Source organism: Geotrypetes seraphini, chromosome 1 (assembly GCF_902459505.1).
Source record: "Geotrypetes seraphini chromosome 1, aGeoSer1.1, whole genome shotgun sequence".
In the NCBI taxonomy this organism is placed as follows: domain Eukaryota; kingdom Metazoa; phylum Chordata; class Amphibia; order Gymnophiona; family Dermophiidae; genus Geotrypetes; species Geotrypetes seraphini.
In genome coordinates this window covers 450,165,272-450,179,669 of record NC_047084.1, presented here as the reverse complement: position 1 = coordinate 450,179,669, position 14,398 = coordinate 450,165,272, and the positions used below count along the sequence as shown (strand labels likewise).

The 14,398-nt window shown below is 48.0% G+C and overlaps 1 protein-coding gene across 4 annotated transcripts in view; it reads right to left on the bottom strand.

Annotated features, from left to right (window-relative positions):
- Positions 1-14,398, bottom strand: part of PNCK (pregnancy up-regulated nonubiquitous CaM kinase) — a 267,950-nt gene that overhangs the window by 39,802 nt on the left and 213,750 nt on the right. For all 4 annotated transcript variants that reach the window (XM_033921036.1, XM_033921019.1, XM_033921044.1 and 1 more), the window contains one exon: positions 1,802-1,933. In XM_033921036.1, the coding sequence (XP_033776927.1) occupies positions 1,802-1,933 (132 nt within the window). The remainder of the gene's footprint in view (positions 1-1,801; positions 1,934-14,398) is intronic.

The window sequence follows — 14,398 nt, the reverse complement described above, 5'->3', positions numbered from 1 at the left end:
ATATCCCCAGTGTTTAAATATCATTGACTAGTTCTTTGCATTCTTGGTGGTATATGGCAAGAGAGACTTTTTTGAATTTCAATTCATATCAGGCAGCCATTTGGGATTCTGTTTTTCACCGATTATTTTCCACTTCCACTTCTTATCCAAATTTTAGAAAACTACTCAAGGCTTATCTATATGATCAATTTTTATAATTGGTCCTTTTTGATTTGTTTAATTATAGCCCGCTTTTTGATGTTCAGCTCCTCTTGCTTATTGAAAACCACAAGGATCCATATGGTTTTGTGGTATACAAGTGGCACGTTCTGTTATGTTACAATCTGTGAACTGTTACAAAACCTGCAATATAAACCAGAGCAGCTCCACACACTATCAAACCAAGACCTCTGCGTTGTTTCTTCACAGTGGCCTATAACATAACCAACCAATAACATAACCAATATTAATCCCACAGATCCCCACCCCTCCCAAGGAAAGCTCCATTATTACATGTTCAAAATCTAGCTGTGAGCTCTATGTGACAGTCCTTCCCATTTTGGGGGCCATTTTCCTGAATTTCTACATTATCTTTAAGAGTGAACTAGCATGGCTGCTATGCCATTTCTCTGAAGAGGATTACCAAATGGTGCATGGCCTGCATTTAAAGCCATCCTTTGAAACCCTGACAGAGCTTAAGGTGTTTTTTGTACAATAAAAAAGGGAAAATGTAGATAGGATGCACATGTGCAATAAGTTACCAGAGGGTAGAATTCTCCAGAAACTAAGAAAGTCAAGGACATAAGGTTATTTAAAGGTAAAGGAAGGAATGCGAAAAAGTGATGTGACAGCATCAGTGAGAGGGATGTGGTCACCTAGAACAGACAGATATTAGGGGGGCAAAAGATCATAGCTCACTCAAAATTTAAGACCGCAAGTAGTGGGGGGGGGGAAGACCGCCCTGGATGCCATCTTGGCAGGGGTGCTGGCACCTCTCCCCCTCTCCCGCGTACCTCTTGAAATGTTCATCGGTGCAACCCAATCTATAATTGGCTAACACTCTTAATCCCTCGGGAAAAATGCTTGAACTAGGAAAAAATGCAAAATAATTGCAAAAGTTCTTTAAATAATGGACATCAGTATGAGCCCTTGGTATACAAACGAGGGATTATGGGCTCGGGCAGTAACTCATAGGTGACCAGCACCAGACATAAGTCTAAATTAGAACTGCCCTATACATCATTTAGCCCTTTGTGATATTATTAATCCAATCAAAATCCCACCTCCAATCACAAGCCCACCTCCTGTTTGCGCCAGCCTCGGCTCCCTTCTAACATCACGTCCTGGTCGAAGGACCAGAACGTGATGTCAAAAGGAAGCCGAAGCCTATGCAAGCAGGAGGTGGAATATGCTGCTTGCACCAGCGAACATTTCAAGAGGTAGGCGAGGGGAGCTTGAGTGGCAGGGAAGAGTAGGGTTAGCGCTTCCTTCCCTCACTATACCACTGACCACACAGTGGCAGGAGGACCGTGACCGTGGCAGGAGGTTACCGATGTTTGGAGATGCCATAAGCTGCTGTGACCACTCTTACCTGTTGCTCAAGGTCTGAGGGAGAAGTAGGAGAGGCATCAGATCACAGAATGTGGATGTGCACCCCCCTCCTCCACTTCTGCTGCCGCCTCCAAGATCGCAAAGAGTGGTGGTGGGATTTGAACTCTGATTTCCCTGGTTCTGAGTCCACTGCTCTAACTACCAGATATGAAATAAGTCCAGAGATAATAAGATAAGATCTCATTCCCTATTCTCCCATGGCATTACTTACTTCTTCAGCACGGCTATTTCATTCTCCACAACAGCCTCCTTGCCCCTCAGAGCCTTCTTCGGGATACACTTGAGAGCCACCAACCTCTTGGAGTTCCGTTCCTGTGCTAGGACCACTTCTGAAAACGCCCCTCTGCAAAAAAGAACCAATGAGGGTTAGAGATTCCACTGCTTCCTCCCACTCAAGACTACTAATGTATTTCAGGTGTCATTTCTATCCACCAAAACAAAGGAAAAAAAACTGCAGATATGATGTACAAGGTGTAAAACTAATCTTTTTAAGAAAGATTCAATGTAGCATTAAAAAAAAAAAATCATTCCTAACATTCTGTTCGCCCTTTTCACAGCCGCCGCACATTGCGCGGATGGCTTCATCGACTTGTCAACCAGTACTGCCAGGTCTCTTTCCTGGGGGGTCTCTCCGAGTACCGCACCAGACATCCTGTATTCGTGTATAAGATTTTTGTTACCGACATGCATCACCTTACACTTATCCATGTTAAACCTCACTTGCCATGTCACGGCCCATTTCTCAAGTGTGTTTATGTCACGTTGCAGGTCTTCGCAATCCTTCTGCGTCTTCACCACTCTGAATAACTTTGTATCGTCTGGAAATTTAATCACTTCGCTCCAGTTTGTTTATAAATATGTTGAAGAGCATGGGTACAAGCACCGAACCCTGCGGCACTCCACTCATGATGCTTTTCCAGTCTGAATATTGTCCATTTACCCCCACTCTCTGTTTCCTATCCGCCAACCAAGTTTTTAATCCACATGAGTATTTCACCCTTGATTCCATGGCTCGCAATTTTTCAAAGTAGTCGTTCATGCGGGACCTTGTCAAACGCTTTCTGAAAATCCAGATATACAATGTCGACCAGCTCGCCCTTGTCTATCTGCCTGTTTACTCCCTCGAAGAAGTGCAGCAAGTTCGTCAAGCAAGATCTTCCCTTGCTGAAGCCATGCTGGCTGGTCCTCTTCAGATTGTGTCCATCAAGGTGATCAATGATGAGGACCTTTATCAGCGCCTCTATCATCTTACCGAGGTCAGACTCACCGGTCTGTAGTTTTCAGGATCTCCCCTTGAACCTTTCTTAAAGACCTTTCAAAACATAAAAGAACAAGAGGGCATTCGGAAAAATTGGATGGGGATAGATTCAGAACAAATGCTAGGAAGTTTTTCTTTACTCAGCGGGTGGTGGAGACTTGGAATGCGCTTCCAGAGGATGTAATAGGGCAGAGTACGGTACTGGGGTTTAAGAAAGGATTGGACAATTTCCTGTTGGAAAAGGGGATAGAGGGGTATAGATAGAGGATTATTATGCAGGTCCTGGACCTGTTGGGCCGCCGCGTGAGCGGACTGCTGGGCACGATGGACCTCAGGTCTGACCCGGCAGAGGCATTGCTTATGTAAGTATAGCGGGCCGTGGGCTGTCCAATCTCTGGCAGGAAGGGTGCCCAATCCCTCCTGCCCGAAGACGCACCCTCCTGACACTACCGACCGCCCCCCCCGACATTACCGATCTCCCCCCCCCGACAATATCGATCGCTGGCAGGAGGGTGCCCAATCCCTCCTGCCCGAAGATGCACCCCCCCCCCCCGGCGCTAACAACCCCCAAACCTCCACTCCATCAAACCTGTTCTTACGGCGAGATGGGTCTTGCACGTCCAGCCGGCAGGCAAGCCTCGTCGAAATGAGGCTCTAGAAGCCTGGACCAATCAGGCCTTAGGCATAGCGGATCCGCCCATCCCCACTAAGTCTAAGGTCTGATTGGCCAATCAGGCCTAGATTAAGTGGGGATGGGCGGACCCGCTATGCCTAAGGCCTGATTGGTCCAGGCTTCTAGAGCCTCATTTCGACGAGGCTTGCCTGCCGGCTGGACGTGCAAGACCCATCTCGCCGTAAGAACAGGTTTGGTGGAGTGGAGGTTTGGGGGTTGTTAGCGCCGGGGGGGGTGCGTCTTCGGGCAGGAGGGATTGGGCACCCTCCTGCCAGCGATCGATATTGTCGGGGGGGGGGGGATCGGTAATGTCGGGGGGGGGGGGCGGTTGGTAGTGTCGGGGGGGGGGTGTCTTCGGTCAGGAGGGTTTGGGCACCCTCCTGCCAGCGATCAGTCAGGGGGCCACAGCCCGTTATACTTATAGCGGCAGAGAGATCCCTTGCCGCGATAAGTGTAGCGGGCCGTGTCTAATCTAACCCGATTCTCTAACCCGCGTCTGTAACATGGACGCCGGTTTACAGAATCGGGGTTTAGTTTAGGCCGATTCTGAATAGGACGCTTCTCCCGGGCGTCCTATACAGAATCAGGGCCTAGGTGTCACTGCCTGTCAGCAGTTTAAGAGCAGCTGAATGGAGGGAAAGGATTTTCTGCCTCAGAAACTTCTCCAAATGACCAGAGTTGAAGACCTTCGGACTGCCAGTTGGCCGGACACCGATTATGACCTCCACCCCCACAGATCCTCGCCACACGGTCGGGGGCAGGAAAGGCAGTCTGCGCCTTGAAACCCAGGTGGGCTCACATCCAGACGCATACAGCCTGTGCTTAAAATCCATGACAAGGTCTGCAGGCAAGCAAACTTCTAGAGGAATGGACCCCAAATTTAGGAAGGGTGGCACACAGAAGATTGACTCCACAGATCCACCAGAGTTTCTCTGTGAAGCAGTAATCCAGCATCACTGGACTGCGTCCTTTCCTCTGACAGGGGACCACGGGAAAGGGGTCTCAAGACACGGAAGCCACCGAAAAGTGAACTTTAAGCAAAAAAACAAGAAAAATAAGCAGAGCAACTGTAAAAGACTTCTGCATGGATTGCTTGCAGAAATTGTAACTGGATATGTTTCTAGGTTTCAGTCTAAGAGGGAGGAGCATGTGCTCAGGGAGGTGTTGGATTTTTGCAGCTCATATTGCGGGTTGGGATTGAACACTGAGCATATGGAATCCGGAAGGGACGTAACAGAATGGTTGTTCATACATAGCTCAGCTGAAAAATACAGAACCTCTCTGAATATAGTCAGGCTGTCTCTACACATATAGCTAATATATACACATATAGAATCTCTCTGAACACAGAATGATTCTTTGTGCACATAGAAGTAAGCTGGAATATACTGTTTAGAACCTCTATGATTATAGTCAGAATGGCTCTTTGGGCACATACAGCTAAGCTGGAACATATGAAAACTCTCTAAATACAGCCAGCATGAGTTTCTGTACATCTATAGCTAAAATAGAACATATAGAGGTGTATTTTCAAAGCACAGACTTACAAAGTTACATAGGAATCTTTGAAAATATGCTCCATAGCATCTCTCCAAATTCAGTCAGAATGACTTTATGCACATATAACTCAGCTGGACTACAAAGAACCTCTGTGAATATTGTCAAATGTCTCTGTGGACATATGGCTAGGCTAGAATATACAGTATAGATCAGAACCTCTCTGAATACGGTCAGAATGATTTTAATAGGAGTAGGCTGTATATTTCAGCTAAGCTATATGTGCACAGAGGGTTATTCTGACTGTATTCAGAGAGATTCTATATGTTCCAGCTGAGCTATATGTGCTCAAAGTCATTCTAATTACATTCAGAGATTCAATGTTTCAGCTGAGCTATATGGCCCTGATTCTCCAAAAGTGCGTCCCGATTTTAGGCAGCTGTAGGCGTCCTACAACTGTCTAATCAGCCAATCGGGATGCACGTTTTTTAAAAAAAATGCTCCCCCAGGCAGGCCGCCTATATTGAAGGCGAGGCCCGCAAGACACCTAGGCCCTGATTCTGTATAGGACGCCCGGGAGAGGCGTCCTATTCAGAATCGGCCTAAACTAAACCCCGATTCTGTAAACCGGCGTCCATGTTACAGACGCGGGTTAGAGAATCGGGTTAGATTAGACACGGCCCGCTACACTTATCGCGGCAAGGGATCTCTCTGCCGCTATAAGTATAACGGGCTGTGGCCCCCTGACTGATCGCTGGCAGGAGGGTGCCCAAACCCTCCTGACCGAAGACACCCCCCCCCGACACTACCAACCGCCCCCCCCGACATTACCGATCCCCCCCCGACAATATCGATCGCTGGCAGGAGGGTGCCCAATCCCTCCTGCCCGAAGACGCACCCCCCCCGGCGCTAACAACCCCCAAACCTCCACTCCACCAAACCTGTTCTTACGGCGAGATGGGTCTTGCACGTCCAGCCGGCAGGCAAGCCTCGTCGAAATGAGGCTCTAGAAGCCTGGACCAATCAGGCCTTAGGCATAGCGGGTCCGCCCATCCCCACTTAATCTAGGCCTGATTGGCCAATCAGACCTTAGACTTAGTGGGGATGGGCGGATCCGCTATGCCTAAGGCCTGATTGGTCCAGGCTTCTAGAGCCTCATTTCGACGAGGCTTGCCTGCCGGCTGGACGTGCAAGACCCATCTCGCCGTAAGAACAGGTTTGATGGAGTGGAGGTTTGGGGGTTGTTAGCGCCGGGGGGGGTTGCATCTTCGGGCAGGAGGGATTGGGCATCCTCCTGCCAGCGATCGATATTGTCGGGGGGGGGGGGGATCGGTAATGTCGGGGGGGGGGCGGTCGGTAGTGTCAGGAGGGTGCGTCTTCGGGCAGGAGGGATTGGGCACCCTTCCTGCCAGAGATTGGACAGCCCGCGGCCCGCTATACTTATCGCGGCAGAGAGATCCCTTGCCGCGATAAGTATAGCGGCCGCGTCTACTTACAATGTAGACCAGCATTTTGCTGGCCTACATTTTAAGCTTCTCCTCTACTAGGGAGACGCGTAGGGCCGCCTAGGTTCAGCCTAAGGCCCGCCTAAGGCCCTTAGATGAGCTTAGGCATCTTGCGGGTCTCCCTAGGCTCCCGGAGGCGCCTTCAGGCCTGCCTGGGGAGCATTTTTTTTTTTTTTAAATGTGCATCCCGATTAGCTGATTAGACAGCTGTAGGACGCCTACAGCTGCCTAAAATCGGAACGGCACTTTGGAGAATCAGGGCCTATGTGCACAGAGAGCCATTCAGACCATATTCAGAGGGATTCTGTATGTTATATCAAAGTCCCCAACAGGTCAATCATTTGATCAGACAAATAGCAGAACCCATCTACCACAAAACAGCAAGATCTATCTCCCTCACCAACAACAACAGGACAAACAGCTTTCAGAACCAGTCCAGACCCCCACCCACTGCCACCAAAGATGAAGCTATCCCCACAAACACATACTCAAGCCACCCTAATAATAATCCTCCTCATTACCAGCTGGAAAGTAATAGCAAACAACTTATCCACCACACCTACAAGCTCCTCTGTAAACAATTTCCAACTCCACAACAGGAGAGCCCTTTTAACAAGAAACTCGAACCACCAGACCCACACCCAACATCCCATCACCATAACCTGGAGAAAAAGAACAACACTTCCCAAGACCAAACCTCAACCTCCTCCTAAAACACTCATCTTCCCTGAAACGACCCACAAGAATCAAACAGAAATCACTACTCTAAATTGTGCCTACGTAAACATCAGAGCCTTAGGATCTAAAACAGAACATATAAAAAATTGGATAAAAACCGAAAACCTAGACTGTCTCTTCCTCACAGAAACCTGGTTAACCTCAGATGCAGACCCCAGAATAACAGAGGTATGCCCGCATGGGTACAAAATAACAGTGACCTGCAGAGAGAAAAAAAGAGGAGGAGGACTAGCAATAATATTCAAAGACTCCCTAACCCTAAATATACAAGAAAAAACATCCACCACACAAATGAACTTCCTTGCCTGTCATCTCACAAGCTCCACACTAAAAAACTCACTAAACTGCATGCTCTGTTACATAACACCAGGTAACTGGACCACAGCGAGACCTGAATTTGAAAACTTCATCTACCAAAACTCCTTAACAGCAGAATATAACCTTATCCTAGGAGATCTAAACCTCCACCTAGAAGACCCAAAATCCACACCAGCAAAAATCTGTCTAGCATTTCTCAATGCCTTATCTTTCCAAATCCTAAACCCACAAACCACTCATGAAAAAGGACATCAACTTGACATTGCAGCCTTCATGACCCACCAACCAGCCACCCCAGTAATTCAAACACTCAATGGAACCTGGTCCCAATCCCTCTGGTCAGACCACTACACTTACAATTTCAGCATTAACTGGACCAAGAACAAAACCACACCTAAATCCCAAAAAATAACATACACCTCACGCAAACATATTGAGCCAACCGTATTCTGGACAAAAATAGATGAAACACTCCAGGACTGCGACCCAAAAGACTTCATCTCTCACTGGAATATTCTAGCCACCAACATCCAGGACGAACTAGCCCCACTACAAACCAAAACTAGAACCAGTAGAAGATCAGACCAATGGTTTGACAATGATCTGCTCCAACTTAAAAGACAATGCAGAAGATTAGAAAGAAAATGGAGAAAAACAAACCTAGATCAAACGAAAACCGCCTGGAAAAAAATTAACAAACAATATAAACTCCTACTAAAAGACAAGAGGAAAACTCACTACACAAACCTTATAGGCACAGAAACCCAAGATACCAAAAAACTATTCCAAATATTAAAAGACCTAACTGACACCAAACCCTACACAACCACTAACAACACCCCACCCCCCTCAGCTACCCTCTTAGCAGATTATTTCAAGAACAAAATCACCAACGCCAGAGCCACCCTCAACTTTACCCCATCCAACCTAAATGAAATCACAACTCACCCCATAGAAAAAGAATCTACTGCAGTGGACAGAACATGGTCTCAATTCCCCAACATACAATGGTCCGAATTCAATAAACTCTACAAAAAATACAGCCACGCCTCCTGTGACCTCAACCACTGCCCAGCATATCTCCTTACCACCTCCAGTGTAAAATTTCGTACTCTACTTCTGCAATGGATACAAACTACACTCACAGATGGCTTTTTCCCTACTGACCTCAGTGAAATCATCATCACCCCAATTCAAAAAGACCCAAAAGGACCAACGGACCAACCATCCAACTTCAGACCCATTGCCTCAATACCGCTATATGTCAAAATTACAGAAGGCCTAGTAGCCAAACTCCTCACAAACTATCTAGATGACCATAACCTACTCCACCCCATGCAATCAGGATTCAGAACCAACTTTAGCACAGAGACACTCCTAGGCTCCCTTATGGACACAGCCAGACAACATCTCAGCACAGGAAAAAAAATGCTTCTCATACAACTGGACCTGACTGCAGCATTTGACCTAGTTGATCATAACATCCTTCTTCAAATCTTGGATGCAATAGGTATCTCAGATACGGTATATTCTTGGTTTGAAGGCTTCCTAAAATCCAGAACCTACAGAGTAAAATCAAACAAAGAAAAATCAGATCCTTGGTCAAACCCTTGCGGCGTACCACAGGGATCCCCATTATCCCCTACTCTCTTCAACTATACACTGCCTCTCTCGGAGCATACCTGGATAACCTAGGCATAACCACGTATAGTTATGTGGATGATATCACCATCCTCATGCCATATGATCAGCCAAAGACCACCATGACAAACATAATACGTCGAACACAAACTGGATGAAAGAACACAAACTGAAACTCAACCCAGATAAAACTAAATTCATCCTCCTCGAAAATGACAAAGTCCCAACTATAAGAACATAAGAACATAAGAAGTTGCCTCCGCTGAGGCAGACCATAGGTCCATCCTGCCCAGCGGTCCGCTCCCGCGGCGGCCCATCAGGCCCATTGCCTGAGTAGTGGTCTATACCTATCTATACCCTTCAATCCCTTTTTCTTCTAGGAATCTATCCAAACCTTCTTTGAAACCATTTAATGTTTTCTTGTCTACAACAGCCTCTGGAAGCGCGTTCCATGTATCCACCACCCTCTGAGTGAAAAAGAACTTCCTAGCGTTTGTTCTAAACCTGTCCCCTTTCAATTTCTCCGAGTGACCCCTTGTACTTGTGGTGCCCCATAATTTGAAAAATCTGTCCCTGTCTACTTTTTCTATGCCCTTCAGGATCTTGAAGGTTTCTATCATGTCTCCTCTAAGTCTCCGCTTTTCCAGGGAGAAAAGTCCCAACTGCTTCAATCTGTCGGTATATGGGAGATTTTTCATTCCTTTTATCAGTTTAGTTGCTCTTCTCTGTACTCCCTCAAGTACTGCCATGTCCTTCTTGAGGTATGGCGACCAGTACTGGACACAGTACTCCAGATGCGGCCGCACCATTGCACGATACAGCGGCATGATGACTTCCTTCGTCCTGGTCGTAATACCCTTCTTAATGACACCCAACATTCTGTTTGCTTTCTTTGAGGCTGTGGCGCACTGCGCCGATGCCTTCAGTGTTGCGTCTACCATCACTCCCAGGTCTCTCTCCAGGTTACTGACCCCTAGTGGTGTTCCCCCCATTTTGTATGTGAACATCGGGTTCTTTTTCCCCACGTGCATGACCTTGCATTTCCCTATGTTGAAGCTCATTTGCCATTTTTCGGCCCACTTTTCCAGCTGCGTAAGATCCTTTTGGAGATCTTCGCAGTCTTCCCTGGTTTGAGCCCTGCTGTATAGTTTGGTGTCATCTGCAAATTTAATGACCTCACACTTGGTTCCCACCTCTAGGTCGTTTATGTAGATATTGAACAGGAGCGGTCCTAGCACCGACCCCTGCGGAACTCCGCTCATGACCCCTTTCCAGTCTGAGTAATGGCCCTTTACACCAACCCTCTGCTTCCTGTTCGCCAGCCAGTTTTTGATCCATCGGTGGACCTCCCCTTGCACCCCGTGGTTCCATATCTTCTTAAGCAGTCTCTCATGTGGTACCTTGTCGAAGGCTTTTTGGAAGTCAAGGTAAATGATGTCTATAGATTCCCCTTTATCCACCTGGCTGTTCACCCCCTCAAAGAAGTACAATAAGTTTGTGAGGCATGACCTGCCCTTGCAGAAGCCATGTTGACTCGGTTTTAGCTGCCCATTTTTTTCGGTGTGTTCACAGATGCTGTCTTTAATCAGTGCCTCCATCATCTTTCCCGGGACTGAGGTCAGGCTCACCGGCCTGTAGTTTCCTGGGTCGCCCCTTGAGCCCTTCTTGAAGATGGGCGTAACATTTGCTATTTTCCAATCCTCTGGGATCTCTCCGGTTTTTAAGGATAGGTTGTATATTTGTCGAAGTGGCTCCGCTATTTCGTTTTTTAGTTCCTTGAGTACCCTTGGGTGAATGCCGTCCGGACCTGGCGATTTGTCACTCTTTAGTCTGTCTATCTGCCTGAGTACATCTTCTTGGCTTATCTCTAAATTGACCAGCTTATCATCTTGGTCTCCAATTGTGATCTCCTCGGGTTCCGGAATGTTGGTTGTATTCTCCATCGTGAAGACTGACGTGAAGAACTCATTTAACCTGTCAGCTATTTCTTTCTCTTCTTTTACTATTCCCTTTCTGTCTCCATCATCCAATGGTCCCATTTCTTCTCTTGCCGGTTGCTTCCCCTTGACGTATCTGAAGAATGACGAAGTTTGTTGCTTCCTTTGCCAGTCTCTCTTCGTATTCTCTTTTTGCTTTTCTAACCACTCGGTGACACTCCTTCTGGTGTTCTTTGTGCACTTTTTGGTTCTCCTCTGTTTGGTCTTTTTTCCATTTTCTGAACGATGCTTTCTTGTCGTTTATCGCCTTCTTCACTGCATTTGTTATCCACACTGGGTTTTTTGTTCTATTTTTTTTGCACCCTTTCCTGAACTTGGGGATGCACCGGTTTTGCGCTTCATGCACAGTTCCCTTGAGTAAGGTACAGGCTTTTTCTATGGATTCCATCTTCCCTATGTTGCCTTTGAGCTTCTTTCCCACCATTTCCCTCATGGCATCATAATTTCCTTTTTTGAAGTTGAGTGCCGTCGTTGTGGTTCTTTTCCCCTTTGATGATCCAATTTCTAGCCTGCACTGGATCGTGTTGTGATCGCTGTTACCTAGCGGGGCTAATACTGCCACCTCCTTTGCTGGCCCCCCTAGTCCGTTGAAGATTAGGTCAAGAGTGGCGTCACCCCGTGTTGGTTCCATGACCAGTTGCTCCATGAAACAGTCCCTCGTGACCTCTAGGAATTTGTTCTCCCTAGCGCAGTTTGAATGCCCAATACTTCAGTCTATCCCAGGATAGTTGAAGTCCCCCATCACCACCACATTTCCGCTTCCGCATACCTGCCTCAGTTCAGCTTCCAGGTCCTGGTCGATTTCTTCATGTTGTCCAGGTGGGCGGTAGTACAGACCCAATTTAATGTCTGCCCCAGTTCCTCCCTGTAGCTTAACCCATAGTGATTCCAAGCCATCCGCCCGTACTGTTGTTTCCATCCTGGTTGAGGGTATGGAGTCTTTTATGTACAGCGTTATTCCTCCACCCTTTTTATGTGTCTTGTCTCTCCTGTATAGTTTGTACCCTGGTATGGCCACATCCCATTGATTGTCCTCAGTCCACCACGTTTCTGTGACTCCAATTATGTCTAGGTCCTTTTTGCTGGCAGTGATTTCTAGTTCTCCCATTTTGGCCCTCAGGCTCCTGGCATTTGTGTATAGGCAGTTTAAGACCCAGTTCTTTGCCCTATCTTTTTGTTTTCCTCTTGTTTTGGTACCCCTGCAGTCCTCCTCATGGTTTGCTAGCCCCCGAGCTTCATTCTCCTCCTGCTGCTGTGTGTCTGTGACGTCCTCAGCCTGTTTCCCCTGCACCTCTTGTTCTCGTAATTCCCACTCAGTCCTGGGCTCTTTTTCACAAAGTCTTTGCCCCTCTGGCTCCTGTTGTTCTGTGTTAGTGCCGCTTACCAGTTCCATTTGTGCCCTCAGTCCCTGCAATGCGTCCTTAGGTCCTTTTTCAAAAAATACACACTCAGTCCCGAGTCCTCCTTTACAATGTCCCAGATCAGTATCCTTGTCCGGTACTGATGTCTGATATGTCGAGGTCAAATCGACTGTCGGCTTTCCCCTTCTCCTCAGTTTAAAGCCAAGTCTATGACGTTCTGGACGTTGCGTGCCAGCATCCTCGTCCCAGCTGTGCTAAAGTGCAGTCCATCTCTTCTGTAGAGTTTGTTCTTCCCCAAGAAAGTAGTCCAGTTCCTAACAAAGTGGAAACCCTCCTCATCGCACCATCTCCTCAGCCAAACGTTAATTTCTTGTAGTTCGCTCTGTCTCCTTGTGTCCGCTCTCGGTACTGGCAGGATCTCTGAGAAGGCTATCTTCCTTGCCCTCAGTCTCAGTTTCCTCCCCAGGATCCTGAACTGGTCAGTTAGTGTAGTCCTGTTGAAGTTTCCGTTGGTTCCGTTGTGGATCACTACTGCTGTCTCCTCCGTCTCGGCTCCCTCCAGGATCCTCTCGATATTGTTGATGATGTCTTTTGTTCTTGCCCCCGGGAGACATGTTACCAGTCTGTCCTCTCTCCCTCCGGCTATGTGACTGTCTACTCCTCTCAGGATTGAGTCTCCAACTACGATAGCCGATCTCCCCTTCTTCAACTGTCTCTCTGGTCTCAGATCTGTGTCATATGTGCAGTCCATTTGTAAGTCCTCTGGGTTCTGCTGTGTCTCCGCCCCTGGTCTCAGGTCTGTGTCATCTGCGCAGTCCGCTAGTCCTTTCTCCTGGCTCTGTTGGGTCTCCTCCTCCTCTGTCTGCCCAGGTCCTCCGCAAGGTCTCAGGTCTGTGTCGTCTGCGCAGTCCGCTAGTCCTTTCTCCTGGCTCTGTTGGGTCTCCTCCTCCTCTGTCTGCCCAGGTCCTCCGCAAGGTCCTATTCCCATGGTGTCTGGTGGTTCCTGTCGTCCAACTGTTGGTTCTCTCCTGGTGTGTTGGCGGTCTTGTGCCTCCACCATCCTGCAGGCCTCCTCAATGAACTTCTCGAGCTCCCTAACTTGTTCCGCGATGTGGCTCTCTCTGGTGGTGTCTTTAGTTTCCCAGCATTGCTCCTCCATGGTGCAGAGTCCCTCCAGATCCTGGACTCTAACCTGCAGTCTCCCGACCTCCTGTTTCAGGCTATCCAGTTCCTGGCATCGACCGCATATGTATGCCTGCCTCCCGGAGGGGAGGTAGTCATACATATGGCACCCGATGCAGTATACTGGGTAGCTCTGCTGGGTTCCCACAGCCTCCATTGCTCTTTTCTCGTTCCTATGTCCCACGGTGTGTATGAGTGGTGCCCGGCGCGCAGCTACCTGAAGAAAAAGAGAAAGAAGAGAGAGATGAGTACAGAGAGAGTACCTTAGCTGTTTAGATGTTAGATGCTGCTGCTGGGCTCCTTCTCAAGGCTCCTTTGCAAAGGCGCTCTCGCTAAGGCGAGCGCCTTTGCCGCTCGCCTTCACCGCGCGCCTCTCCCGGGCGTCCTATACAGAATCAGGGCCTAGGTGTCTTGCGGGCCTCGCCTTCAATATAGGCGGCCTGCCTGGGGAGCATTTTTTTTTTTTAAAACGTGCATCCCGATTGGCTGATTAGACAGCTGTAGGACGCCTACAGCTGCCTAAAATCGGGACGCACTTTTAGAGAATCAGGGCCTAAGTATGTAGGAAACTAACCCCCTCTTCTACGAAACTGCGCTAGCAGTTTCTAGCGTGGGGAGCCGTGCTGAATGGCCTGCGC